The 27,985-nt window shown below is 44.6% G+C and overlaps 2 protein-coding genes across 3 annotated transcripts in view; both read left to right on the top strand.

Annotated features, from left to right (window-relative positions):
- IPO4 (importin 4) overlaps positions 1-27,985 on the top strand; it is a 67,411-nt gene that overhangs the window by 18,821 nt on the left and 20,605 nt on the right. Inside the window, exons 7-24 of one of the 2 annotated variants that reach the window (XM_069961663.1) lie at positions 628-693; positions 819-920; positions 1,764-1,847; positions 3,833-4,003; positions 4,365-4,418; positions 11,629-11,738; positions 12,329-12,437; positions 12,722-12,851; positions 15,182-15,295; positions 15,404-15,517; positions 15,640-15,763; positions 16,294-16,405; positions 19,055-19,158; positions 20,735-20,812; positions 21,194-21,251; positions 23,325-23,430; positions 23,527-23,720; positions 24,096-24,140. In XM_069961663.1, the coding sequence (XP_069817764.1) occupies positions 628-693; positions 819-920; positions 1,764-1,847; positions 3,833-4,003; positions 4,365-4,418; positions 11,629-11,738; positions 12,329-12,437; positions 12,722-12,851; positions 15,182-15,295; positions 15,404-15,517; positions 15,640-15,763; positions 16,294-16,405; positions 19,055-19,158; positions 20,735-20,812; positions 21,194-21,251; positions 23,325-23,430; positions 23,527-23,720; positions 24,096-24,140 (1,875 nt within the window). Of the gene's footprint in view, positions 1-627; positions 694-818; positions 921-1,763; positions 1,848-3,832; positions 4,004-4,364; positions 4,419-11,628; positions 11,739-12,328; positions 12,438-12,721; positions 12,852-15,181; positions 15,296-15,403; positions 15,518-15,639; positions 15,764-16,293; positions 16,406-19,054; positions 19,159-20,734; positions 20,813-21,193; positions 21,252-23,324; positions 23,431-23,523; positions 23,721-24,095; positions 24,141-27,985 lie in introns of both variants that reach the window. The other variant, XM_069961662.1, reaches the window with a different exon arrangement.
- LOC138787550 (uncharacterized) lies at positions 7,432-10,518 on the top strand. The gene is made up of 3 exons (XM_069964898.1): positions 7,432-7,439; positions 7,523-8,755; positions 8,827-10,518. Exons 1-3 carry the CDS (start codon positions 7,432-7,434, stop codon positions 10,277-10,279), a joined length of 2,694 nt encoding a protein of 897 aa, XP_069820999.1. The 3' UTR covers positions 10,280-10,518.

Below are 27,985 nucleotides of genomic sequence, written 5' to 3'. Positions count from 1 at the left end.
CACATGCTAGCAGTGGTGGCTAACACAGTGGGCAAGAGCACACAGAAAGTGCTAAAGTGCTGTGTTCTCGCATTGAATTAAGTGGGATCACACCACGATGCTCACCCCTCCCCATCCTGTCTCTAGGGCCTGGCATCTTCCTCTGGACTGCAGCCTCTAGGGACCATCATATGCAGAACAGAGGAGGATGCTGAGCCATACAGCCAGGAGTGAGGAGGGGTAGGTGCTATGTCCCCTACAGTAATCAGCCACCTATATAGATTGCTGTATGGTTTATTTGTGGGGGAAGAAATTGGGGGGAGCCCCCAACAAAATTGTTGCCCAGGGCCTCCACCAACCTTAATCCGACCCTGATCACATGACTGCCTTCTCTCTGAGCGCTCAGATGGCCTGGGATACACAGGACTTCCTGTTTTCTGACTTTTTTTTCTCAAAAAACAGGAAACAGTCAGAAAACAGGAAGTGCAGTGTTTTCCATGATAACAAAAAAAAGAAAATAATGAAAATTGCTAATTTGCTTTATATCACATTTACTGTTGATTTAGATTTGGAAAGTTATAACGACAGTTACACTTTAAGTCTTTCTTGATACTTTGGGAATTTATCTTTTAATTTTATTCCATTCAGAATCTACTTAGGTCTTTGATCCCAAAGTTGGTAACAGCAATCAAACAGCTGATACAGGTTGATGAGGTAAGGCTTTTAAGTCCTTTTTTTCAGCTATACCCATGGTCTTTTGTCTCCCCCTATAAACTCAGTAACAAAAAGCATCACCAGTTTAAATATTTTTTTTTCTACCATTATCACCGTTTTTTCAGGTCCAGGCTTGTGAAGCAATGGAAGTCTTTGAGGAACTCATGGAGAGTGAAGTATCAGTCATTGTTCATTATCTGGCAGAGGTTATTCACTTTTGTCTTGAGGTGAGGCATAAGCTTATTTCAAACAGGAACGTGATGAGGCACATGACTGTCAGTTTTCAACATTTTCAGCAGTTATCTCTTTCACCTCACCATTTTCAAACTTTACACACAACATTGCTAACTTTGTGTTGTGCGACCAATGTCGCCATGTAGCCCTAGCCTGAAAAGTCAACAAAAGTAGTCAAAAAGCCATGTGTACAACATAATGGGACCAATGAAATCTACAAGTCTTGCAAAAACAAGCACTCATACAGTTGCGTTGACAGAAAAATAAAAATGTTGCTGATTTTTAAATGCAGCAAAGCAAAACTAAATCGCTCTGGTAAATTGATTTTTATTCCCTCTGGCGTATCCCTTTAAAATGGTTATTTTCCAGGTATTTTACTTTGATGGCCTATCCACAGTCGTGGCTCTGGCATGTACACAATGAAAGTCTGGAAGCAGTTGTTCCATTTATTGTGTAGTGGTGTATACACTGTGGCCGGTATTCCATGCGGCCGCTTAGAAAACGGACATGTCTATTTTGTGCGGCCACTATTCATTAAACAGTGGCCGCACAAAATAGATTGTGCAGACAATGTAAAGTATGGCTCCGGCCATACTTTACATAGTCTGCTATGGCTAATTGTAGTGCGGGCACACCTGAATGCGCCAGTATTCCAATTAAATTGATTGAATGTTCACATGCAGTATTGGCCAGGTTGAACATCTCAGACAGTGGCCGTGTCACAGAACGGACGCTTTTTTTCACGTGTGAACATGGCCTGAATGTAAACATTGTGGGGTTAATAGGGCAAAATAGTATCTGTTTAAATGTAACTTTGTTCTGCTTTTATTGCGCAGATTGCCATAAACAAATCACTATCTGATAACCTCCGTGTGAAGGCACTTTATTGTATTCGCTATCTCATCAAGCTGAAAAGCAAAGTGAGTAGGTTAATGTTTGTGTGACTTACATTCTAGTGTAATTCCTGAATAGCCGTCTTATTGAATAGGAAATTGACTAGAAATCTGTGCGCTTAGAATATGTTTGGGAAATAACATGTATAATGTCTCCTTATTCTGATGAATTGTTTAAAGATTCAGGTACACTGTCCTACAAAGTATAAGTAAAAACCTTATTACACAGGGTGACTGTGAGGAGAAAACAAGTGATGTGAGCGCTAGTTTGCTCCTCGTTCCCCGTTCACTGCTGCCGCTAGTACACGCGGCGGCAGCGAGCGGGTAAGAGCCGGGGGGCTGCCTGAGCGATCCCAATCCGGTCATCAGCCGGCTACCTTTTAACTCAGTAACGCTCCGTTCCGCTCCTCCCCATGTACCTGGATAAGCTGGATCCAGTCCTGGAAAACTTCTCCCAGTTTCCCAGGACTGGATCCAGCTTTTCCCGTCACCCTAAGGCCTTATGCAAACATTCAGTAATTTTTCCTGGTCCTGAAACAACCCGCTAAAATTTACAGATTGGACATCCGTATTGCATCCGTATTTACATTTCCGTAAATCCATTTTTTACTACTGCAATGCACTTCATTCGTATTTTTTTACGAAATACGGATGCCAACATGTTACAATCCGTAAATAATTGATTTCAATGAGAGGATCTAAAAAAATCAGGGTCCGCACCGGGTCCGTACTAGGACATGTCCTTTTTTTTTCAGGATTGATTTTCATCCATTTCTGCTACTGATAGTGTGAAGAGCCCAATAGACATCAATGTGCACTAACTCGGATCCATAAATACGGATCCCTAAATTACGGAACGTGTGCATAAGGCCTAAGCAGCACTGTGTTAAGAAGCAGCAGGCAGACAAGCAGATTGCCGAGATAACAAAGCGCCCCTCTTTGTTATTTCTGTTAATTCGTTCATTTCTATTTACAACCATAAAAGATAAGGTCCCTTATAGTGTCAAGAGAATCAACGCTGGCGCTATATGATGCTTCAAGATAGCAGCTAGATGTTAGGAAGAACCCTATTTGTCTCCCCAGATAGTGAAAATACTAAAATAAATTGAGCACATATATACCTAGATACATATGTGCTACATCCAGTGCTTGGAGTGATATTTCCGTTATAAATGTGCCTATTGGTAAATGTTGTGCATACAAATATAATAAACCTTGTTGTCACACAGCAATGCCTGGTCTCATACACATGAGTAGTAAGTCTGCAATAAAATGGCCACTACAATGCAGATATTGGAAAAAGCCTACCTATTATCCGTTGTATGCATATAGTCCTGAGGCAGAGACCATGCTGAAGTTCAGGTTGAGAGCCTGTGGCCGCTGTACTTAGTGTGCAGTCTTCCAGGTGATTATCCTGCTAGTTCAGTGTTCCGGCCTGTAACACCGTGCACTAGCACAATAGTTTCTTAGTGAACTGGAACAGTCCTGAGTGACGTCACTCCTCTTGGCTGTGGATCCTCTGGAGGGACAAATTCAAATCCTACTAGTTTCAGTGCGAACACTTTCGTCGCTCATTTCTATTTATAACAATAACTCATTTACATTGATGTGTTGAAATATTCAAAATAGTCTTGTCCATTCCATCTATTTAGTCAAAGGACCATGAGCTATTTACATAAGTTTTTTGCATTGAATTCTTTGTTGTCCAGTGGGTGTCCACTTTACTAAACTAACTTTCTAATACCCTACTAGGAAGTTCTGATTTACTGTAGGTGATCCCTTATCTGGAGCTTCATCCATTGGTCCGGATGAAGACCAAGGGCTCAGCACATCTTTATATTATACTAGCTTCAGTTGCTTTCAGTGGGGACTGTGTCATATGTTATTTCCCCTGTCTTTTTTTTTTTTTTTTTTAAGACCAAAAGGTTTGTTTAAAATGGATTACCTAGATAAGGCCCACCATGTTGTTGTTGACTTATATGCCCTTTTTTGTATTTCTACCTGTCTTTTAGTCCATCTTGAAACAAAAGCTGCTGCCTCAGATTCTCAATGTCATTTTCCCCATCATGTGCGCTAAGCCACCTCCTGGGCAGTTGGACCCAGAAGATGAAGAAGATGATGATGATGATGAGCTGTTGGAAGAAGAAGCAGAAATGCAGTTACCTAAACACTATGCAGTCCAGGTCAGCCAAAGAAGACATATAATTACTGTAATGTTAAGGATTTGCAGTGTCAGCCACTGCAGAAGGGCAGTTCAATATTCATTTTTTTTTAAATCAAATCTTTTTTATTAAAAAAGTTTTTTCCAAAACAAATTATCTCCCAGTGTAAACAAAAACCCAGAGAGGACATACCCTCTGTCCCATTCCCACCCCTTAACTTACGAATTCCCTTTAAGTGACCAACTCAGTGTGATTGCTGATGTCGGTCATTGGCAGCTGGTGTCTCGCAAGAATTCACTAGGCTGGGGAAGAACCAGAGACACTGTTTTGTTACTTGTGTACTTGTGAGCAGTGTTTACTAAAGTACTTTTTTGTGTTGCAGGTGATTGATATATTGGCCCTTCATCTACCTCCCGAGAAATTGTTTGCTCAGTTGGTATGTAAACGCATTTGCTTACTCGGAGTGTAACAGTGTTTTTCAGTGAACTGTTTACTTGTGTGTGGTGTTTGTTTGCTTTTTTTTTTCGCCTTCCTAACTTATTTGATCGCTACAAAGAATTTGTAATTTCTTACTTTTCATACTTTTTATTTCACTTTTTCTCGTGCGTCTTATTGGGGGACACAGACACCGTGGGTATAGGCTGCTGCCACTAGGAGGCTGACACTAAGAAAAAACAAAACAAGTCGGCCCCTCCCAGCAGGCTATACCCGCCCACTGGCACTGAGCTAATTCAGTTTAGCTTAGTGTCAGTAGGAGGCAGACGCAGGTCTGGTTACTCCAGACCAGTTTCTGCTTGTGTTTTTTAAAATGCTTAATTTTTTTCCTTTTTACAGGTCTGGGGCACGGTGGGTCACTAAAGACTCGCCCTGATCCCCCCTTATGCAACCAGGGCACAGAACCTAACTGGAAAGGGGCTGTTTACCCTAGGTTGCCACCGGCCGGACCCAGCGCCCAGGACACAGACTAGCCCTGCTGTCTGCTTGCTCCTTAATGCGGACTTGCTCCGCCAGCCCCTGCCCGCCCAGCCTCCCAAAGTTGCGCGCGGCAGCGCGGCATAGTGCCGGCAGAAGATCAAGGGGTCATTCACAGGGGTAAGTAATAGATCCCCTACTCCTCTCCCTCCCCCTGGGGTCCCCCGTTCCCTCCCGCGGTCTGTCTCTAGTCCGCTCTGCTATCTGGGGGGGTAGAGAGCCCAAGTCCCCGTCCGTCCCTCCGGGCACCTGCTCCGTTCCCTGCACCTTTTTCCCTCCCCCGCTGCGTTCCGGTCCTCATACCGTCTCCGCACGCGGGGGGGTCGGGAACTGGGATGCCGCTTTAGGGGCCGGCTGCGGGGCCCCCCTCCCCTCTCCTATGGACCGCGTCTTCCGGGTCCGGCCGTGACTTCCGGTTCTCGGGCCTCTTCTTCCCGCGCGCGCGCGCGCGCCGCTTCTCTTCCGGTCCTTTTAAATTTCCCGCGCGCGGGCTTCTTCCCGCGCGGTCCGACGTCTGACGTCACGCCGTACGTGACGCGTCACTACGCACGTGACGCGGTCTTCTGTACAGCCCGGTCGGTTCGACAGACTGCGCAGCTCCGCGGTCGTTAGGAGTCCTTAGCGTGGGACTACAACCCCCAGCCTGTTCTCCCTGGCCAGTCTGCTTCTTCTGCTTCTTCTGTCAGCAGCCGTCCTGTGCCCTGCCCGGACCTTTGCTTCCTTCCACAGATTCATGCCTGGTAAGGTCTCTTTGGGACTTTATTCCATATTTTTTCTGTCCTTTCTGAGTTTTCTCATGGTGTGTATTCTGTCATTCTACAGGTTTCTTCTCTGCTCCATCAGTTATCTGCCTGTAGGAATACACTAGCTGGCTGTGGTTTTTTTCTACTAATAGATATATATATATATATTTAGTTTTTCATTATGTCTGACTCAAGATCTGAATCCACACGCCGCCAGCATCCTCCCTCTTCCTCTGTTACCTACTATTTCTGTACGTCTTGTAACACTAAATCTGCTTCTGGCCACTCTCAGCCTATCTGCGCTGCTTGTTCCATGCAGTCCTGCTCGTCTATGTCCCCTACTCAGGACCCCCCACCGGAGTCTGAGGAGTCTGCTCCGGCCTGGGCGCGCTCTCTCTGCCAGTCAGTGTCGCAGATGGCTCAGTTGTCCCAGTCTGTGGCGGCCGCCCTTGATCGCCTGTCTGCTTCTTCTTCAGCGCCTGCCCAATCCCGCCCGGCAGCCAGTTGCGTACGACCCGGCAGGAGTCGCTCTCACAAGCGTCCTCGCCGTGCCTCTTCTCGTTCTTCCTCTGGCTCCCCTGGAACTAGCCTGGCCCCTACTCATATCTCTCCTAACAGGCGATCCCATTCGCCTGGAGATCTGTCGGATTCGGAGTCGGCTTCCAACTCTGATCCTGAGGATGTTTCCCCCGCGGCTTCCACTGTTGACAGCCTTGTGGCCGCAGTCCGCGATACCTTCCAATTGAAGGATTCTCCGGACCCCTCGCCTGCTGATGAGGTTTTTTTCCATAAAAGCGGCCACCGTGTCCGCAGCACTTTCCCCAGTCACAAGGAATTTGAGGACCTGTTTTCCAAATTTTGGAAGACCCCAGACAAGCGTTTCTCAAAGCCTAAACACTTGTCGGTCCTTTATCCTTTCCCCGAGGACCTCGTCTCTCGCTGGTCAGGTCCACCTGCTGTGGATCCCCCGATCTCTCGGTTGACCAAGGTCACGACTCTTCCGCTGGACAATGCGTCATCTCTTAAGGATTCCACTGACAGACGCACCGAGTCCTTGGCTAAGTCGGCTTTTGAGGCCTCTGGCTCATCTCTCCTTCCCACTCTTGCCTCCACTTGGGTGTCCAAGTCCATTTCAGTGTGGGCTAAGCAACTGAGGGACGGCATTACTTCTGGCGTATCGGCCGAGGACTTGACCGACCTCGCCCAACAGATTCAAGACGCAGCTCAGTACCTCTGCTCGGCTTCCCTGGACGCTGCAGCTTGTTCGGCTTTTGCGTCGGCCAATATTGTTGCTATTCGCCGGTCCTTGTGGCTTCGTGAGTGGCGGGCTGACAACGCTTCCAAGCGGTCTCTCACCAGCCTCCCTTTTGCGGGCTCTCGTCTCTTTGGGAAACGCCTGGATGACATAATTTCTGATGCCACAGGGGGGAAGAGTACCAATCTTCCACAGCAGCGCCCCAAGCGTCAGGATTCCCGTCGCAAACCAGGCTCCTTTCGTTCCTTTCGGTCGCTCCCGCCGACTCGCTCCGGGAAGGCTGCGGCCCCCCAGAACAAGAGGTCCGGGTTCTCCAAAAACCGTTCTTCCTGGCAGGCGCGATCTGCCGCCTCCCGTCCCCCCTTTAAGCCTGGCACCTCCAAGCCCTCCTCCTCCTGAAGGTTTTTCCCCACCCGGATCTCCTCAGGTGGGCGGCCGCCTCCTGTTGTTCCAGGAGGTCTGGCTTGCTCACGTTCAGGATGCCTGGGTGCGAGAACTGATCTCACAGGGTTACAAGATCGAGTTCGTTTCCGTTCCCCGCGATCGTTTTTTCCTTTCTCGTCCCCCCAGGTCCCCTGCCCTGGCGGCCGGTTTTTTCCAGGCCATCCCTTCACTCCTCTCGAAGGGAGTGATTGTTCGCGTCCCTCCTCTTCAACGGTTCCGCGGGTTCTATTCGAACCTATTCGTGGTTCCGAAGAAGGACGGTTCGGTACGTCCGATTCTAGATCTCAAGCGTCTGAATCGTTACGTCCGACTATCTCACTTCCGGATGGAGTCCCTGCGTTCTGTGATCGCATCTCTGGAGCCAGGCGAGTTCCTTTCTTCGGTGGATATTCAGGACGCGTATCTTCACGTGCCGATTTATCCTCCTCACCAACGTTTCCTGCGTTTTGCAGTAGGGGAAGAGCATTATCAGTTCGTGGCTCTCCCGTTCGGCCTGGCTTCGGCGCCGCGGGTTTTCACGAAAACCATGGCGGCTGTCATGGCTCTCCTTCGGGCTCGAGGTGTCTCAGTAACCCCTTACTTGGACGACATACTCGTCAAAGCTCCATCCAGGGACCAGAATTTAGAGAGCCTCCATATCACTCTGGATACGCTCTCTCGCTTCGGTTGGCTGCTCAACCGTCCCAAGTCCTCCCTGGTCCCTGCCCAGTCCATCGTTTTTCTGGGGATGCGTTTGGATTCAGTACAGGCCCGCGTTTTCCTTCCAGAGGACAAGTTGCAGTCCCTGCAGGCCAATATCAGAGCTCTTTGCAGCCACCGCCCTGTGTCCATACGCTCCTGTATGAGGGTTCTGGGGAAGATGGTGGCGTCTATGGAGGCGATCCCTTTTGCCCAGTTTCATTCCCGCCCCCTGCAGCTCTTCCTGCTGTCACGGTGGGACAGGTCACTCCCCTCTCTAGATCGGAGGGTGAAACTACCGGCTCGCCTACGCCAAGACCTTCAGTGGTGGTTGCGGTCTCCGAGCCTCTCTCTGGGTCGCTCCTTCCTCCCCGTTCATTGGCAGATTGTGACCACCGATGCCAGCCTGCGGGGCTGGGGAGGAGTTTGGAACGATCTGACGGTTCAGGGAACCTGGTCGGCCAAGGAAGCTTGCCTCCCCATCAACATCCTCGAGCTGCGGGCGATCCGTCTCTCCCTTCTGCACTGGCAGACACAGCTCCACGGTCTCCCCGTTCGGGTGCAGACAGACAACGCCACTGCAGTGGCTTATGTGAATCATCAGGGCGGGACCCGCAGCAAGGCCGCCATGATGGAAGTGGCGCTGATCCTCTCCTGGGCGGAGGAAACCGTGCTTGCCTTGTCCGCTGTTCACATTCCGGGTGTGGACAACTGGATGGCCGACTATCTGAGTCGTGCACGGGTGGATCCAGGGGAATGGACCCTGCATCCCGAGGTGTTCTCCCAGATCTGTCGCAGGTGGGGGACACCGGATGTGGATCTGATGGCGTCTCGCTTCAACCACAGACTGCCGAAGTTCGTCTGCCGGACGAGGGACCCGCTGGCTCTGGCCTCGGACGCCTTGGTGATTCCCTGGCGTCGGTTCAGCCTCCCTTACATCTTTCCTCCTCTCCCGCTTCTGCCGCGGGTGGTGAGAAAGATAAAGTCGGAAGGACTTCCGGTAATCCTCGTGGCCCCGGACTGGCCACGGCGCGCCTGGTACACGGATCTCGTGAACCTCGCCGCCGACGTCCCCTGGCGTCTACCAGACCGACCGGATCTTCTCACTCAAGGTCCGCTCTGCCACCCGCGTTTAGCCACGCTACGTTTGACGGCGTGGCTGTTGAAACCTGGATTCTGAAATCACGCGGTTTCTCTGATGCGGTCATTAGAACCATGATCAGGGCCCGGAAGCCTTCATCGGCAAGGATTTATTATCGTTGTTGGAAGGCCTTCCTCCGTCACTGTGAGGCCTGTTCTGCGCCTCCACTTCCCTTTTCTCTGGCGCAACTCCTGGCCTTCCTCCAGGCAGGTCTGGACGCAGGCTTAGCTCTGAGCTCTCTTAAGGGCCAGGTGTCTGCCCTTTCAGTTTTTTTCCAGAGACCATTGGCGTCAGTTCCTCAAGTCAGGACTTTTCTCCAAGGAGTGGCGCGCATTGCACCTCCTTATCGGCACCCAGTTCCCCCGTGGGATCTGAATCTCGTCCTGGATGCTATGCAGTCTCCTCCGTTTGAGCCCCTCCAGGAAGTGCCTTTGGCCATCTTGTCCTTTAAGGTGGCTTTCCTGGTGGCGGTTACGTCTGTCCGGAGGATTTCGGAATTGGCAGCCCTTTCTTGCCGTCCTCCCCTGCTGGTGTTGCACCAGGACAAGGCGGTACTTAGGCCCGTGGCTTCTTTTCAGCCCAAGGTGGTTTCGCCTTTCCACCTCAACGAAGATATTGTTCTTCCCTCTTTCTGCCCGGCCCCCTCTCATCCAAGGGAGCGCGCGCTCCACAAGCTGGATGTGGTTCGCGCCCTGCGCATCTATCTCTCCAGGACAAAGTCTCTTCGACACTCGGACTCACTCTTTGTCATCCCTGAGGGTCCTCGAAAGGGGTCAGCAGCGTCTAAGGCGACCCTGGCTCGCTGGGTCCGCTCCGCCATCGCGCAGGCTTACCGGAGTAAGGGTAAGTCGCCCCCATTCCGGATTGCAGCTCACTCGACTCGTTCGGTTGGGGCTTCCTGGGCCATTCGGCATGGGGCCTCAGCTCTTCAACTCTGTAAGGCCGCCACGTGGTCCTCGCTGCACACTTTTTCTAGGTTTTACCGTGTGGACACGTTTGCATCGGCCGATGCGAGTCTGGGCCGCTTGGTCTTGCAGGCAGCAGTGGCTTCTTCCTCTTCTTAGCTCCACTCTGTCTCTTCCCACCCAAGGGACTGCTTTTGGACGTCCCACGGTGTCTGTGTCCCCCAATAAGACGCACGAGAAAGGAGGAGTTTTTACTCACCGTAAACTCTCTTTCTCGTAGTCTTCATTGGGGGACACAGCACCCACCCTCTGTTGTCTGATTAAGGTTGCCTGTTGGCCGGTGTTTTTTTCAGATTTTGAGTGTGGACTGTTTTTTCTTTATGGTTGTTTCGGCTCCTCCTACTGCTTTTTTCACTACTGAATTAGCTCAGTGCCAGTGGGCGGGTATAGCCTGCTGGGAGGGGCCGACTTGTTTTGTTTTTTCTTAGTGTCAGCCTCCTAGTGGCAGCAGCCTATACCCACGGTGTCTGTGTCCCCCAATGAAGACTACGAGAAAGAGAGTTTACGGTGAGTAAAAACTCCTCCTTTTCAATTCAAAGAGGTCATTTATATTTATGTAAGTTAGTTATACATCGGCATCCTGTTAATAAAGGGATGCTAACATATACTGCAGCGATATCACTTCGTTGGCCTGACCAGTCGCCGGATTTATCACAAATCAAGCATTTTATGAGACCAGCGTTGGTAGCAGCTTTGGCAACCTGTGAGTGTTCAGGATCTACAGCCTCAGCAACAACATCTATGGGCAAATGTGCCGCAGGATGCCATAAGAGAAACAGATTGCTGAACTCAGGGAGACCAGCCAAACAACAACACTGCCTGCTGCTAGTGAAAGTGCTCAATGCAGTGAAGTCCTAGGTGCATTGCCCCCTGGGAAACATGAATATGCAAAAGAAGAGCCCGTGGAGCTTCATTGAAGAGTCTCAAAACACAGGACTAGCCGGATATCCCTCCGGGAAGGACCCAGCCAGGGGGCAGCTCCTGTTAGGAAACCACCCTTATCCCTTGTCATTACATTGACTTATAGGGCCACTTAATATGGTGGTTTCCTAACAGGAGCTGCCCCCTGGCTGGGTCCTCCCCGGAGGGATATCTGGCTAGTCCTGTGTTTTGAGACTCTTCAATGAAGCTCCACGGGCTCCTCTTTTGCAGGATGCCATGAAAGACCTGTATGCCTCCATGCCAAACTGTATCTTATCTTGTATCCAGGCTAAAGGTGCCCAACAGGGTACTAGAGCTTCCTCTTATTTGTACAGGCTCCCTCAATAAATGTATGCTTTTGTCCTAATATAGTAATTGGGCATATCACATCGTATCATCATATATATAATCATTACATTCTCACATACAGAAGTTTAATTGAGTGTTTAACAGTAATAATTTTATTGGAACATCAGATATTCTGGACTCTAATGTGCATTTTTTTTTCTGCCAATTTTCTTTTTAAGTCTCCACTCATGGAACCGTGTCTTCTTAGTTCAAATCCCTATGAACGCAAAGCTGGTCTTATGTGCCTTGCAGTATTAAGTGAGGGCTGTGCAGATCACATCCGAAATAAGTATGTATACCAGACAAGTTCTCCTTTGTCTAATCTAATAAATTATTTTTATAAAATTATTGATTACGTTCTCCTCCATGTGCCAGACTGTAAGACCATTCTGTGAGGGTGGTCTGGACTTGCTAATTTAAATAGTAGCCAATCTGAGTACAGCCTGCAGTTCACAGCCACTAGCTGCAACTTCTAACAGAGGTTTTCTTCATGAAATAACGCCTCTACTTTTAAATATTGCCATTTAAAAACAGATGCGGTTAGCCACAGCAATCATTGTTAGGCTTCCTTGTTTTGCATAAGCCCAGAGAAAGTTTCCGTCTCTTATGTCAATTAAATCTTTAGGTCCCCAGAGTGTACGTGGCCATACAAATGAATGGGTCTTTATTCTGTCCGTAATTACAGGCAGAAATAGCAGATGTGTCAACGTATCCTTACTGGTTGTCCGCAGTGTCTTAGTTTATTTCATATATATATTTTTTTGTTATTTTAATCTCGGTTTACTGCTCAACATGGCAGTTTATATGTAATAGTTAATCTATACATTTATGTTTTTAGCAGCATTCCGATTCAATCCCTTTTTTGTCTGTATCTTGCAGGCATCTTCAGTCTATGCTACAGCTGGTTTGTCAGGCGATTACAGATGAAAATCACGTGGTCAGGAATGCAGCACTTTATGCATTAGGACAGTTTTCTGAACATTTACAGGTGATTTAGAAAGATTTTTTTAACCTTTTTTTTTTTAAAGTGCAGAGATCGAGTGCAGAGATCGTTGATCCAAGCAGTAAATAGGTACTGTATTGATCTTTATGACCAATAATAGACTTAATAGACAGCCAGAACAAAGTTATTATAATAAAAGGATGAGCAGTTTTCTTTGTGAGTATGCCTGTGGTTTTATGTCCATAGAGGTGACCGTTTCCCTTTAAGGTTGCTTTATTTTTATCAGTCCCCCCCCCTTTGTAATAACCTCTTGCCTCTGTCTTTCTCAGCCGGACATCAGTGGTTATTCAGATACTGTGCTTCCTTTGCTCTTGGAGTATTTGTCTCGTGTGGATCCATCTCATACAGCTCACCTCACCAAAGCTTACTATGCTCTTGAAAACTTTGTAGAGAATCTTGGTAAGAGTTAAGGCTGTAATTTCTTTTCTCTACATTTGACTAGTTCTGTGGGCTGGGACTATGCAGGGACAGCAGTAAAACAGCTATAGTTCATAGCCATGCCTTCTAGTTTCAATAACATTTTCAAAAAAGTTATGCAACAAGTTGTATAAGCTACTTGACCTGTCAGAATCTAGGCCTGGACATTCTGCCTAGTTTCATTGGCTATCCCTCCTCCTTTACTTGTGTCATGTGTATGGCTAATTCTAAAATTCAGAGCTAATCTAATAAATCCATAACTAATTCCAAAAATGCTGTGAAGTGCCCCTAAGTAGGCCTACACACAGCAGTGGCTGACTTTTTTATAAACCATAATGGGCATCCTGGGTCATCTAACTGATCAGTGTCCTCCAGGGCCTACTTTGCAGCAGACCACTTGAAAGTGGCAGGTGTGACTCCTTCTACCCTGGGGTTTGCTCCATTGCCGCCTTGTTTTGACAGGGCAGTGGCTATTGGTGGTCTTCGATCCGTGATCCTGAATCGGACTAAGGCCTCATCCACACATTCTTTTTTGCCACCATAATGCAAGGTCCTTGTATGTAGGCAGCACACAGATAACACTCTGAAGGCTGCCCACAATCACGGACCGCATACCCTTGAGTTCTCTGGCCCCGCATTGATCTATAAAAATTACTAATGTGTATAAGAGGCCGTAGACATCAGTAAGACCATGTTAGTCTTAGATGCTGGAGATGGTTTGGCCAGAAGATACTTCCTCCAGGCCATTGGGCCCTCCACTACTCATGAGGTTTTACCTTTTCTTAGGGTCATACAGTCTGACAATGATTTTCCTAACCGCTTGAGACTTTGTCGAAATCCTCTGAAGTGATAGAACAAACATTTATTCCACTTGAAACACTTGAACATGAAAAGCTCTTGGCAAGGTTTCAAGCTTTGTGGTCCCCCAGGATGAACAGTTCTGATTGTTCCATCCCATAACTACAACACCACCTTTTTCTTCTTTATTATGAGATTCTGACACATTCAGATAGTCATTCCCGTAGTGAGTATCAGAACTCCATATTCTGTTATGGTCAACCCTCTCAATGCCTCCTTTGGTCTGGCAAATGAAGGTGATCACCATGGTCATGGCACATGCCAGTCAAGATCCCGCCTCCTTCACTGAGTGGCTGAGCGGACCTGAGACGTCACGTCTCGAACCCGCGTCACACACCCGGAAGCGGCCAGGCACCGGAGCGCCGCGATGCGGGAGCCGCCGCTGGAACTGGGGAGGTGAGTGAACGTCTTTTCTTTCAGCCACCTCCTCCCCGGCCAGAGCTAAAAATAGCCCCCACGGTGGAGTACCCCTTTAATACTGATATTTTTAATACTGATAGAGCTGTTTTTGACTTATTGTAATATATGCTTGGATATGGCAGTGTGTCCCTTTTGTTGTGTGAGAATTGGATTTAACATGCTCTTTGGCACTTGTCGTTCTACATACTTGGATATTTCCTAAGAACCAGTTTAATACTATAAGAACTCGATGGGGCTGGGTTCACACTACGTATATTTCAGTCAGTATTGTGGTCCTCATATTGCAACCTCAACCAGGAGTGGATTGAAAACACAGAAAGGATCTGTTCACACAATGTTGAAACTGAGTGGATGGCCGCCATATAACAGTAAATAACGGCCATTATTTCAATGTAACAGCCGTTGTTTTAAAATAACAGCGAATATTTGCCATTAAATGACGGCCATCCACTCAATTTCAACATTGTGTGAATATAGCCTTTCTGTGCTTTCAATCCACTCCTGGTTTTGGTTGCTATGAGGACCTGACATGAGGACCAAATACTGCCTGAAATATGCTGTGTGTGAACCCAGTATATCACCAGTATCACCACAACCATAAAGGTCCAATGCTATTTAAATATACCTATTCTGCATGGTACATTCTGTAAAAAAATAAAAAAAAATCTCCCAGAAAACTAGACCTCATACAGGTTCATCAATGGAAAAATAAGAAAAGTTAAAAGGAAATCCCCCCCCCCCCCTTTTATTCACTTCAAATGTGTCTCATTAGAAAATCCCCTCAATAAAGCAAGCTTCCATGCTGCAATATCACCTGAATACAAATGTGGAGATGAAAGACATTGTTGTGTATCCTGTTATGTAGTGTTAGGTGAAGATATTTTTTTATATAGAGGCACCACATAGGATAAATCATAAATATAAATATATATATATATATATATATATATATATATATATATATATATATATTCTGTTAGAAATTGTCACGCTAACAGTGATTCTAATACAGAGCATGCAATGGTGTACTGCAGGTGGGAAGATTGAGCCATACCTCCCTACTTTGATGGAGCGAATTTTGACAACTCTGGGCAGCTCAGATAATGTCCGGTTGAAGGAGCTCTCGGTGAGCGCGCTAGGTGCCATTGGTGAGTATGTAAACTTTTTTTGGGAAAGGGAGACTGGGATAGACTATGTCATTGTTTACTTTGTGTTTGAACCCTTACTTTACATCTTTACGCTTTTGTTTTTAACAGCCAATGGAGCGGAGCAATTGCTCTGTCCTTATTTCCCTTCCATAATGGAAGTATTAAAAGTTCATTTGATGCAGACGTCAGAAGAAGGAAGACCTGTTCAGATCCAGTGCTTAGGTAGGTAGAAAGGCTGACATTTCTCGATTGACTAAAAACATTACTTGCCTACCCTTATCTGTTACTTTATAAACATTTTTTGTTGTTCTTTCCTTATTTCTTTATTTATTTGTAATTGCCAGAAACCCTTGGGGTTCTGGTCTACACTCTAGGTAAAGATAGCTTCCTACCATTGGCAGAAGACTGCTGCTTCCTAGGCCTTAACTTGTGTGACAGAATTGATGACCCAAATATGAGAAGCTGCGCGTAAGTTAGAACACGTTTCAGGACTCCAGATGGCAACCAAATGTTTGAAAATGCACCCAAGAACATATCATTTGGTCATATAAGTTAAATTAATGTTACGTGCATTGTTCATTAATGCCATATAAACCAATTTCACTTAAGAGGATACATTTATTTAGCCTGAGACCGTATTCCCACTATGGACGATGTGCTACAGAACAGACTGTCAGTACAGTAGCACGAAGATATAAATGGTTTCGAGCTCCTGGCATTATAATGAATGATTATGCCAGGAGCTCTAAACTCTGTTCCATAGCACATTATCTGTAATTATGGACTGTGCACGGAACAGACTTTAGAGCTCCCAGCATCATCATTCATGAAGATGCCGGGATACCAAAACAGTTTCAGTCTTCATGCTACTGTACTGACAGTCCGTTCCATAGCACATCGCCCATAATTACGGATCGTTCCATATCATCTGTCAGTATTGTAATAATATATACATTATATATAATATATAACATTTGCAACAATCTATATTGCTACAGGTATAGTCTGTTTGCTGCTCTTTCCGGAGTAATGGAAGATAATATTTCACATCATCTGGAAAAAATGACAACTATGATGCTACTATCTTTAAAGTCAAGGGAAGGAATAGTGGTGAGTTTAGAAAACGTAGCATTTTTGTATGATTTAGAATTAGACCAATTTCAGAAAACAGAGAACAACATAGCCCCCCACCCCATGGCTTCACTCTCAATAAATTCTGCAGGTGAATAGTTGCCACATTACAACCTTATCAAGCAAGCTTGCAGCACCCCTTAGTGACCCAAAACATTTCCATTTTTGCTTTTTTTGTTTTTTCAACTCTATTATTTTTTCATCTACAGAGCCATATTAGAACTTTATTTTTTTCACGGTACAAAGTATACTTTGTAATATAACCTCAAAATATACTCCAAAGGTAGCATTCGCAGCGGATTTCATGCTGCGAGTTTGCAGCCAAATGTGCTACGAATCTTGGTAGTGTGAAGTTCAATGGGTGTTACATACCCGCAGCAGAATTTTTTTTCTGCTAAGAGTATGCCGCCCGCAGCATACATTACCTGCTTGGGGCCGTGGCTGTGTGAGGCTCCTGGCTCCCCTTGGTCCCCATTAGACAATCAGTGCACGTCAGCACTGATTGGCTGAGCGGGACCGACAGGAGCCGGGAGCCTCACATGCAGCCGTGGTGCCGAGCAGGTAATTTATGCTGTGGGCTGCGGGGGGTGAAATGGGCCAGGTTATGTAACCCCATTGAACTTCACACTACCAGTATTCACAGCGGATTTCGCTGCAAACTCACAGCGTGAAATCCGCTGCGAATCCGGTACGTGTAAAGCTACCGTAAAAGTATAAATAATATTTGTAAAAAAAAAAAGGTTTTTATGGTTACATTGATTCCCAATTATCATTGTTATGTTGTACTACTTTTAAATAATTTTAACGTAAAAAATATATATATATATATATATATATATAAATGCTTTGAGTTGCTCCATTCTAAACCGAAGAACTTTTTGTCTACGGAGCAGTGTGTGGACTAAATATTTGCGCCATGAGCTGTAATTTTTATCGTTAACTTTTATTTCCATAGATGTGACTTTATCACTTTTTTTTCTTCATGGTATTTGCCCAGAAATCAGTATTTATGGTGTTTATTTTTTTTTTGTTAATGCTATGTACCATGTGGGATCAATAATGAATGTTTTATATTTAAATACATGTCTAATTTTTATTTAGAGTATGTATATATGTATGTGTATATATTTTTTTTAAATATAGGGAAACAGACCTTCATAAACAATCATTTGACTGTGTACACACATCAATGCAATACTATTTTCAATCTATCAGCTTGGGGCAGACTGTATTAGAGTCTACATGGCAGCCACAGAAGCCTTTAGAATTCGATGCTGCACCCTGTAATTGGGAGCATGGCAGGTGTGGCACATATCACTTAGTCTTTTAAAGGAGAAATCCTGTTAAATAAAAAACAGGCAGAAAGGCAGGGGGTGCATGAACATAATAAACAAAGTATACTTACCCATCCTCATGCCTGTAGTGCTGCTCCTGTTTTTTTTTTTAAATTCAGCTGCAGTGTCACATACCCGGCTGATCGATTGCCTGTTTAGCCAATCAGTGACTGGAGCGAGACACCATCCTAGTCACTGACTGGCTGAGCAGGCAGTCGATCAGCTAGGCAGTGACAGAGCAGCTGGAGAAGCTGCGTATGTAACATACCTTGATATCTGGCTGAAAAAGCCAGCCAGCTGTATTTTTGCAATAGACAACAGCCGATGTTCTTACAATGTGAACATGGCCTAAAAATAAGAGTTGAGACACTTTCCCCCAGATTTTTTTTGTAATGTAGGACATGTTCACAGCATATGTTTCAGATTCGCCTGTACTTCTGGACACTTTCAGCATCTAGCATTAAAAGGTTTTTAGTGACTAAGGCTGGGTTAACACTACGTTTTTGCAAACAGCTTTTTTTATCCGTTTTTGCTAAAAACGGCTGAAAAAATGGATGCATTTGAGTGCATCCGTTTTTTGATCCGTTTTTCCATTGACTTTCAGTGTAAAAAAGATCAAAATGAATTTTTTTTTTTTTTAAAGGAGACCTGTTTTTTTTAAAGGCTCCCGACCCCCAGCTAGATCCCCTTATACTGACCTCATCTAGCTTAGTCCCGCTCACGGAGCCGGTCCCGGCACGGAGATATCCTGGGCAGAAGCCGGCGTGCGCACTGTGGAGATAAGTCCGGCGTCCATAGAGAATGAATGGAGCCGTGCACGTGCTGCAGAGATGAGTCCGGCTCCATTCATTCTCTATGGACGCTGGACCTATCTCCACAGGGCGCGCCGGCTTCTGATCAGGATATCTCCGTCCCGGGAGGGTGACAGGTCCTCTTTAAGTACACAAAAATGCGGTTGGCCGCATTTTTGTGTATGTAAAAAAAATGGATACATTTTGTTCTGTCTTTTTTATAATGCAAATCAATGGAAAAACAGATCAATAAACAGATGCACACAAATGCATGCATTTTGTTTATCTGTTTTTTGTAAAAATGGATTGCAAAAATTTTGTGTGAACCCAGCCTAGGGGAATTTCTGATCAATTACAGAAAACTGGATTTACAGACTGATGTACAGTGAGAAATTTCAGTTTTTTTTTTTTTTTTTTATAAAGAAAAGTGCATATGCCATTGTCATATGAAATCTGAATGTTGATCTCTTGAAATATTTTTTTTTTTTCATTTAAACTAAAAGATTCAGTATAATGAGAATCGCTCCTTCATGTTGTTTGATGATGAAGCAGATGAAGAAGATGTTGCCATTCATGAAGAAGAGGAGGATGATCCAGACATTGAAGGGTACACTAAATTTACTTGTTTGAAGCAATGATCTTTTTCTAGCTCTAGTGTTGTTGGTAGATATTATCCAACATATCTACAGAATTTACATTAATATAAAAGAATGAAGATGTTTTTCTAATTTTCTAGTTTACGATCTGTGTTTTTTACTCTGCAGTTTTTACTTTGTCTACGAAGCCTAATAAGTTGACACTTCCTGTTCTGTAGAGAAAACTAATGTCCAGACTGTTGTTTCCTATGGTCCATGTTACTGCTGTCTGACATAGAGCTGACAAATTCCCCTTAAAGGGGTAGTCCACCCCAAAAAAATTTCTTTCAAATCAACTGCTGCCATGAAGTGCCAGAGATTTGTAATTTACTTCTATTAAAAAATCTCAAGCCTTCCAGTACTTATCAGCTGTTGTATGCCCAACAGGAAGTTGTATTATTTACAGTCTAGAGAGCAGGAGAGGTTTTCTATGGGGATTTGCTACTGCTCTGGACAGTTCCTGACATGGACAGAGGTGGCAGCAGAGAGCACTGTGTCAGACTGGAAAGAAAACACCACTTCCTGCTGGACAAACAGCAGCTGATAAGTACTGGAAGACTTAAGATTTTTTAATAGAAGTGAATTACAAATCTCTGGCACTTTATGGCACCAGTTGATTTGAAAGAAATTTTTTTTTGGGTGGACTACCCCTTTAAAGGGTTATTCTGGCATTGACACAAGTTTTTCAAAGACAGTTTTAGGGTGATTACATGTAGTGAAACTGTCCAACACAAATCCTATTTTCTAAATATGTACAATGACCTTTCTCAGGCATCTAATTGGGGGCCACAGGGTATAGGCTGCTGACAACTAAAGGTTGCCATACATCTTTAATAACTGTTCAGACAACGGTTAGGCACAACTCTGGTGGCAGCTTATCTCTGAGGGCTCGTGCAGTGAAATTTTATTATGCCTTTCCTCTGTCGGTGGAGTCTCAGGAGACCCCCATCGTTTTGCTAACTTAGGGTGGGTTGACACTATGAAATCGGCGCTAAGAAGTTCCAGCTCGTATCCACTTGCGCCCATGTCATAGACACCATTCTATGGCCGGGCGGATTCTGCCTTCTGCTGAAAGAACTGACAAGTAATTTCTTTCGGTGGATGGCGGAATTCACCTGCCCATAGAGCGGCTACAAGTGACTAAATCCGCTGAAACCTCTCCATAATGTGAACCCACCCTCATAAGCAAAAGGTTCAGATACGTTCGGATCCTCCTCCTCTCGGGGCAGGCTTTTATTTATTTTCTCCCTTTCTCGGTCTCTTATAGACCTACTTGCCTGCCTTGCCTTTCCCAGGCTCTGATACTCTGGTCCTCCATTGCAAAAGCTGTCTAATTCCCCATCCCAGCTACAAACTATAGGGCATAATGTCTTATTATATTATAATGAATGTAAATTGTAGCAAACGGTTCCTTATTTTCCCCTATAAACTGTAGGGCTTGATGCCGTATATTATAATGCCTATAAGCTGTAGCGTAGCACATGATAATTTTTTGTATCATGTAATTTTAGCATAAGGTACATTAATATAATAATTGTGTGTCTGCAGGTTTATTGTAGAGAATGCTTTTGTTGATGAGAAAGAAGAGGCATGTTCGTCTCTAGGGGTGATAGCCTTACATGCCAGGTAAGGTCCCTGTAATGTCCCTTCAATACCTGTTCTTTTCCAGCAACCTCTCCTGCCTTCTGCCTGCTGATCCATACCCTTTTCTGTCTCCCAACCCTCAGAAAATCATTTTAAAAACTATTATGTAGTAATACAAATGTTTCTCTTCTCCTCCCCATTTTACTTTTACGTTTGCCCACTTGCCCACTAAATCTGGTTTACCTTCATTTTCTTGATTTTATCCCTATTCCATTCATCTCCCTTCTTTGCTTATTCATCCTTCTATCCTCTTACTATTCATTATACTTTTTTTCTTTTACTCCTTTTGTATTGGTTTGCCTCTCACAAAATACAATTTCTTTACGATTTTTTTTTCATATTTTGCTTTCAATTTTCCTTCAGCTCTTCATTTTTCCCTTATCTTGACTCATGCTTCCAGGAAGTATTTAAGCATATTGAGGTAAGAATCCGCTAGTACTGATATATAAAAAATATGGTGTTTGTGGTGTTTGAAGCAGCAAGATGCTAAGCATTTATTTATCTTTTTTGTACTAATCTAAGTGCTAGTCTTATTAGAGTCAGTTCTTATGTGCCGGGATATGGGTGGTAGTTTCTACATTACTTGTAAGCAGTCCCAATTAGTAATGAGCGAATTTACAGTAGGAACAAAGCAAATTTCTTCGTTCCTATCTGTATTCTGCTCGTCAGTCTGTGGGGCTTTGAAGGCTGCTCCCCGCTTCCTGCTGCTCCTCCCCAGGTGCTGGGAAAAGATGGAGCCAGTCCTGGGAAACTTCTCCCAGTTTCCCAGGACTGGATCCATCTTTTTTCCAGCTTCCGTGGAGGAGCAGACTTTAAAGCCCTGCAGCCCGATAAAGAGAATACAGATAGCAACAAAGTGATTCGCCTTGTTCCTACTGTAGATTCGCTCATCACTAGGCCCAGTGCATTGCAGTGCCTTGCTCTTCTGGCTTTATTTCTGATTCTTAAAGCGTAACTGTCATATTTTTTTTTATTGCAGAAATCAGTAGTATGAGCGATTTTAAGAAACTCTGTAATAGTTTTTATCAGCCAAAAAAGCCTCCTTCTGTACTCAAGAAGCAATTTCCCAGCCTCCTCCCCTGACTTCTTATCTGTGCATTATCAGGCAAACACGTCTTCATTACAGAGAAGCCAGTGAAGACGGGTTCTTCTATCTCCATTCTATCCTTATGGAGGGGGGAGGGGCCGAGGGAGATGAGGGAGCAGGAAGAGGTGACATGAAGGTCAGCTGTTTGTAGACTCTCTGGGCACCTAAACCGCAGGATTCTGGGGTCAGAAAGGTCAGTGCTTATCTATGAACTTATTGAGAGAAGATTGCAGGGTGTTGTGCTTTGTAAGGGTGGTATTACACGGGCCGATGGAGGCCCGATAATACCTGTAAACGAGCAGCGATCTGCTAGATCGTTGCTCGTTTACTTGGCCTATTACATGGCCCGATAATCGTTAAACAAGGGCTGCAGGGACATCATTACCGATGTCCTTGCAGCCTTTGTTTAAACTGTATACATACCTAATCCATGGTCCAGGGTTCCTCTTCTTCTTAACTTCTCCCCGGGTCTGCGCACTTCAGCTTCACAGCGGCTTGTCTCTGCTGACAGGCCGCTCGGCCAATCACTGGCTGCGGCGGTTCCGGCCTGTGATTGGCCGAGGGGCTTGTCAGCTGACACAGGCCGCTGAGAAGCCGGAGCGCACGGGACCCAATAAGAAGCTCTGAGGAAGAGGAACCCTGGACCATGGATTAGGTATGTATTCTTCTTTGCTAATAGTCAGCGTCGGACGCGCACCGCTATTACACGTAGCGGTGCACGGTCGGCGCCCGACGATTATAGGTCTGAAGTTATATCAACGATCAGCCGATGACAACGATCATCGGCTAATCGTTGTCTTTAGTACACGGAACGATAATCGGCCGAATCGGGCGGATTCGGCCGATTATCGTTCCATGTAATAGTACTCTAAGACTGCTCCGTGCTCAGTCACTCCTAACAGCCCCTCCCCTCTCCATAGCCACATAATGGACACAGAAATCCTGCTGCTTCTGATGTGAGGGGGGAGGCTGGGAGATTGCTTTTTCAGTACAGAAGGAAACTCTTTTTTGGTTTATAAAACCTATTACAGAGTTTCTTAAAATCGCTTGTACTATTGATATTTAATGTTTTAAAAAAAATGACCCTGAAATGACAGTTACACTTTAAGGGCCATTCTTACATCTGCAAAATATGGTCAGCGCAGGGACAGTATTCTGGTGACTGGACCTCAGAGCTCCCAGCATCAAAATTCATTATGATGTCAGGAGATATGAAACTTTCTAAATCTTTGCAATACTGTACTGATGCTGTTCAGTTTCTGAGTTACCAGCATCATAATGAATGCTGATGCCAGCTCTGTGGTTCGGTCCATGGAATACTGTCTGTACATGGAAAATATTTTGTGTACAAGGGAATGGCCCCTAAATCTTAAATTCTGTTTAAGAAAAATATTTCCTCTGTCTCAGTCACCACACATCAGCGTCCGGAAATCGGCATATGAAGCTGTGGGAAAATTTGTGCGCTCAATGCACACTGTGTGTGAAAAGAACCCTAATGATCCCAATGTCGAAGGTGAGGTTTACATTAAGATTTGATTTAATATTAATGTACAAAAAGTTTGTACATATATTTATATATCATGCACCTCTGCTCCATATGTTCCAGCAGCTCTGCATCATCTTTTGGGAATTGTCATCCCTGCCTATCTGCAGGGTGCAATGCAGGATAAGGAACGGGAGGTGGTGATGACCATTCTAGAGTCTTTAAACGGTGTACTAAAATATGTAAAAGAACCTTGTGTGAGAGGACCTGAGCAGCTTGGAAAAATCTGTGATGTCATCAAAGCAGTGCTACAGAGCAAGGTTTGTGGCTTCAGTACCTGTAACCAAACAATGCACAGGGGTGTAACTACCATCATAGCAGCTATAGCGACTGCTATGGGGCCCACCACATCAGGGGGCCCAGTGGCTCCCTCCTGCAATACACTGGGCCCCCTGAGCCGTCATCATTTGCAGCACCTGATGGCCAAGCGGGCCTTCAGGGTGCTGCATATATCCCTTTAGCTGCAAGCGGCCCTAACAAGCACTTGCAGTTAAATGTTAAAGGTTATGGCTACACTTGATGGGTTTGTGGTCAGTCGCGGGTGTGGGGGAATATTTAGGGCCCAGCCACTTCTAGTTACACCCCTGACAATGCAGCATAATAAATAAACAATTAATTTTTCTTTAAACCCGCAGACTGCATGTCAGGATGAAGCTGAAGATGATCAGGATGAGCAACAGGTAAGTATTTTTTTTCCATTAAACTAGTATAACTACTGTTAGTTTATTTGTTTTTATTACTTTATGAACATTTTATTAATTTATTATTTCTTTTTTTGTTGTTGTAAAATCTTTTTTTTATAAAAGTTTCATTCAACTTATTTTTTTTACTAAAGAGAATTAATAAATATTTAAATATAATAGTTAACAGTGATAATAACTGTCCTAATCGTTTAGTCAAGTTGACTTATGAGTAACACACAATAAAAATCCAATGTTGGACCTCTACTACTCTATTTAGCTACAGCAAAAAAAACTTTAAGGGCCCTATTCCACGGGCCGATTATCGTTCGCATAATCGTTAACGATAAACGATCCAAACGACCGCTATTACGAAAGACCTGAAATAGTTCACCCCTTTACCATGGAAAGATAATCGTTACTTATGATCGTTCTTGCGGTCGTCTTGTTGTCTCTATTGCGTTCGTCACTACTGCAAACGACCAAACAACTTCTTATTTAATGCGAACGATTTGCGAACGAGCAACGATAAAAATAGGTCCAGGTCTTATTAAACGATCAACGATTTCTCGTTCGGTCGTTAGTCGTTAACTGCTATTCAACCGAACGATTATTGTTTAGATTCGAACGATTTAACGATAATCTGAATGATAATCGTCCGGTGGAATAGGGCCCTAAGACTTTAGCCACTAGATGTCTCACTTCCCTGCACGCTGCTGCCAACTGCCTGTTGATAAGGGAATTGCGTCTCCACACAGAAAGTGGGGGTGGGACCTAGAAATTGCTATGCCAGGAGAATGCCTAAACTGCACGCATTTAAAGGGGTTATCCAGCGCTACAAAAACATGGCCACTTTTCCCCCTCTCTTGTCTCCAGTTCAGCTGTGGTTTGCAATTAACCTCCATTTACTTCAATGGAACTGAGTTCCAAACTCCACCCAATCTGGAGACAAGAGAGGGGAAAAAAAGTGGCCATGTTTTTGTAACGCTAAATAACCCCTTTAAGTGCCAGTGTGTCTAGTCCAGTGTGCTTTCTCCAGTACTATTTGTGTTATGGCATAAAACCACTTTGTCACCACTCGGAAGGGTTAATGTAACAAAAGCATGAGGGTTTTTTAAATTCTTCTGAAAATATAGTTAGGATGTAAAGGAGTATTCCGCTCATTTAAAACTTTTAATATGTTGCTGCCCTGATGGAGAGCCATTTACAGCCTCTCAGCCAATCACTGGCTGTGGCACAGTCCTGCCTCAGTCAGTCATTGGCTAATCTGGCTGTCACTGCCGAGACAAATCCGTATTGGAAGTAAAGGCATGATCACTCAGCCAGGGACCCAAAGGTACTGTAGGAGAACACCAGGGAAGCACAGAGAGGTAAGCATAGCATGTTTGTTATGTTCTCTGCCAGGGCAGTAATATATTAAGTTAAGAATGAGCGAAAATACCCCTTTAAGAAAATCAGTTTTTTAAATGACACTCATACAAGTTCTAAAATCCATAGAGGATGATAATTCAATGAATTATCTATGGTAATAGTTTGTTTGTGTGATGTTTTCTTTGCCCTCAACTTGCACATCTTTCAGTTCATTGTATACAGTGCTTATTGGTTGAGAAACCTGAAACCTTAAGAGGCCACACAGACTATCTAAAGCTAAAAAAGACCATGAGCATACTGAAATAAAAGGAGGGAGGAAGTAAAATGAGGCTACAGTGCCCGTACTTAGTAACATAGGGGCCATTAGTTCCCTAAAAGTTCTCTTTTCTTCAAACAATATGTTTGTGATGAATTCCCTGCTTCCCATTGTGCTGTAGAACAAAGTGGTTCCAAGGACTAGTCCAATTGAAAGAAGCTGCCAGTCCAAGCATCTTTTTGCGTTAATATATGTAAAGAGACACTGCCATTCACTTGGCTCACATTCTGGTGGGATTTCCAAATATTCTGGAATCATATGCTTGCCATTTAAAGCAGCAATTAGCCAACAAGTCAAACTGAGAAGACGAGACTGTACAGAGAGAGCTGTGTCCGACGTAGATGTGCCACCCCACTTGTTGATACGTGATCGACTCCACACTTCACTGAAGCATATCCATGGGATCAGCAGAGGAATGGATCGATAGGTCTCGTTTTGAAATGATAGAAATCTTAGGAATACCAAATCTGTGCTAGGAGATAGTAACCAGCCACCAAACCATAAACACACAAAGAACCCTGGAACAGAGGAGAAGAAGGTGGTTAGAATACATGTGCATTGTGAAAGCATGCATTTTTCTCACTGCTTGTAGATGCACAGTTGGACTTGAAATTCGAGGTACATAAAGGGATAGTGAGATTGTGCGGTCACTAGATTAATTGTGCCACGTAAAGGCACTGCCAACCAGCGCTGATCTCGCTGATCAGTGCTTATTTGCTTCCGTAGACAGACCCATGTCGTGTAAAATGAGCTAGAGTAGAGATCCACTTTCTTTTATTACATTTAGGGATTAGGTATATCCCATGTATCTTTACACATGTTGCGTTAGAAGATCTAACCTGCTTATAGAATCTAACTGGGCAGGAGATGGGGAGTGTGGCCATACCTATTTCGGAGGTCATTGCTCTTTATATGAAAATCAGGCACTTCGGTGCACTGGGGGTGCCCTGCCTGATCCTCTAGCACATCTACTTATGAGTATTCATAGGAGCGCTTGGCAGTAAGTGGTGGCAAAGAGACGACTGGCGGATCAGTGCACTCAAACATATCAGTAACATTTCATTTGTAATGGTAAAGCGGACCTATAAAATGAAGGTATGGCTGCACTCCCTGTCCGTCTAACCTGCTGCTAGATTCCCTCTTAAGGAAATGCATGGCACCCTTCATATATCCATTTGTACCTGCAGAACATAGAAAAATGCTTTTATATTCCTGTACAAAGTGTCAAAGAGGTTTTCACAAGCTTCTGAAGTGCAGCAAGGTGGGGTGCCTCCTGTCCCTCCTCCTATCCCTTATGACACAGCATCCAGCTTGCTGTCAATCAAACAGGGATAGGGATGAGAGAGGGGAACAAGGAGGGTGTTACAGCCCTCAGTATGTCATGGGAAAGGTTTGGGGAAACCTTTTTCGACACTTTGCACCAGAAAATAATTACTTGATATACTGCCATTGGTTATGCTTACCACTGAAATCAAATGTTTAAAAAAAAAAAAAACCTTAGATGTATTGCACTGTGCCATAATGAACAGTTACTATCATGAACAAAGTGCGAGAACATATGATTCATTATGTTCAACACAAACAATCATTACTGTGTTGCAGCAATATGTAACCAATATAGTAATTACCTACATATTCATCCAAGATAATATTGTATATGAATAAACTAGGATCCTCAGATTAAAGGGGTTTGATACTTTTAGTAACTGTTGGCTGAATAATCCCGGCTTCCCCATACACATGATCAATTCCCCCTGTGGGGAGCGGTAGGCGGCAGCAGCCAGACAGTCCTGACACTGGCTTTTCCATTTAAGAATTATAGGGTCTGGTGTTGAAAATACATTACACTCCCATACACTTTATACTCTCGGCTAAATCCACCAACATAGGTGGGTTCAGCGGACTTTAGGATAAGGCAGGGGCAGGGAGCCTTGGCCCTCCAGCTGTTGCAAAACTAAAACTCCCTTTACAAGGTTCCCTACCCCTGGTATAAGGTGTATGTTTTTTTTTTCCTTTGTGATTTTAGAACTTTAATTCTTGTGAGTATTTTTCTCTCTCTCATACATTGATACCTGATGAGACTCTGTTATAGAATTTATTATTCAATATTTTTTCCTAAACTCAGACATTTAGTATTCAAGGTGGATATATATATATA

The sequence above is a fragment of the Dendropsophus ebraccatus genome, chromosome 3, assembly GCF_027789765.1.
Source record: "Dendropsophus ebraccatus isolate aDenEbr1 chromosome 3, aDenEbr1.pat, whole genome shotgun sequence".
Taxonomy (NCBI): domain Eukaryota; kingdom Metazoa; phylum Chordata; class Amphibia; order Anura; family Hylidae; genus Dendropsophus; species Dendropsophus ebraccatus.
The sequence above is the reverse complement of the archived record's forward strand: the minus strand, read 5'-3'. Positions and strand labels throughout refer to the sequence as shown.

Bases quoted from the DNA above. Each gene is read 5' to 3' on its own strand.
- LOC138787550 (XM_069964898.1), top strand. The intron at 8,756-8,826 runs GTCCGCTGTTCA...GGGTGGATCCAG, and splicing joins GAGGAAACCGTGCTTGCCTT to GGGAATGGACCCTGCATCCC.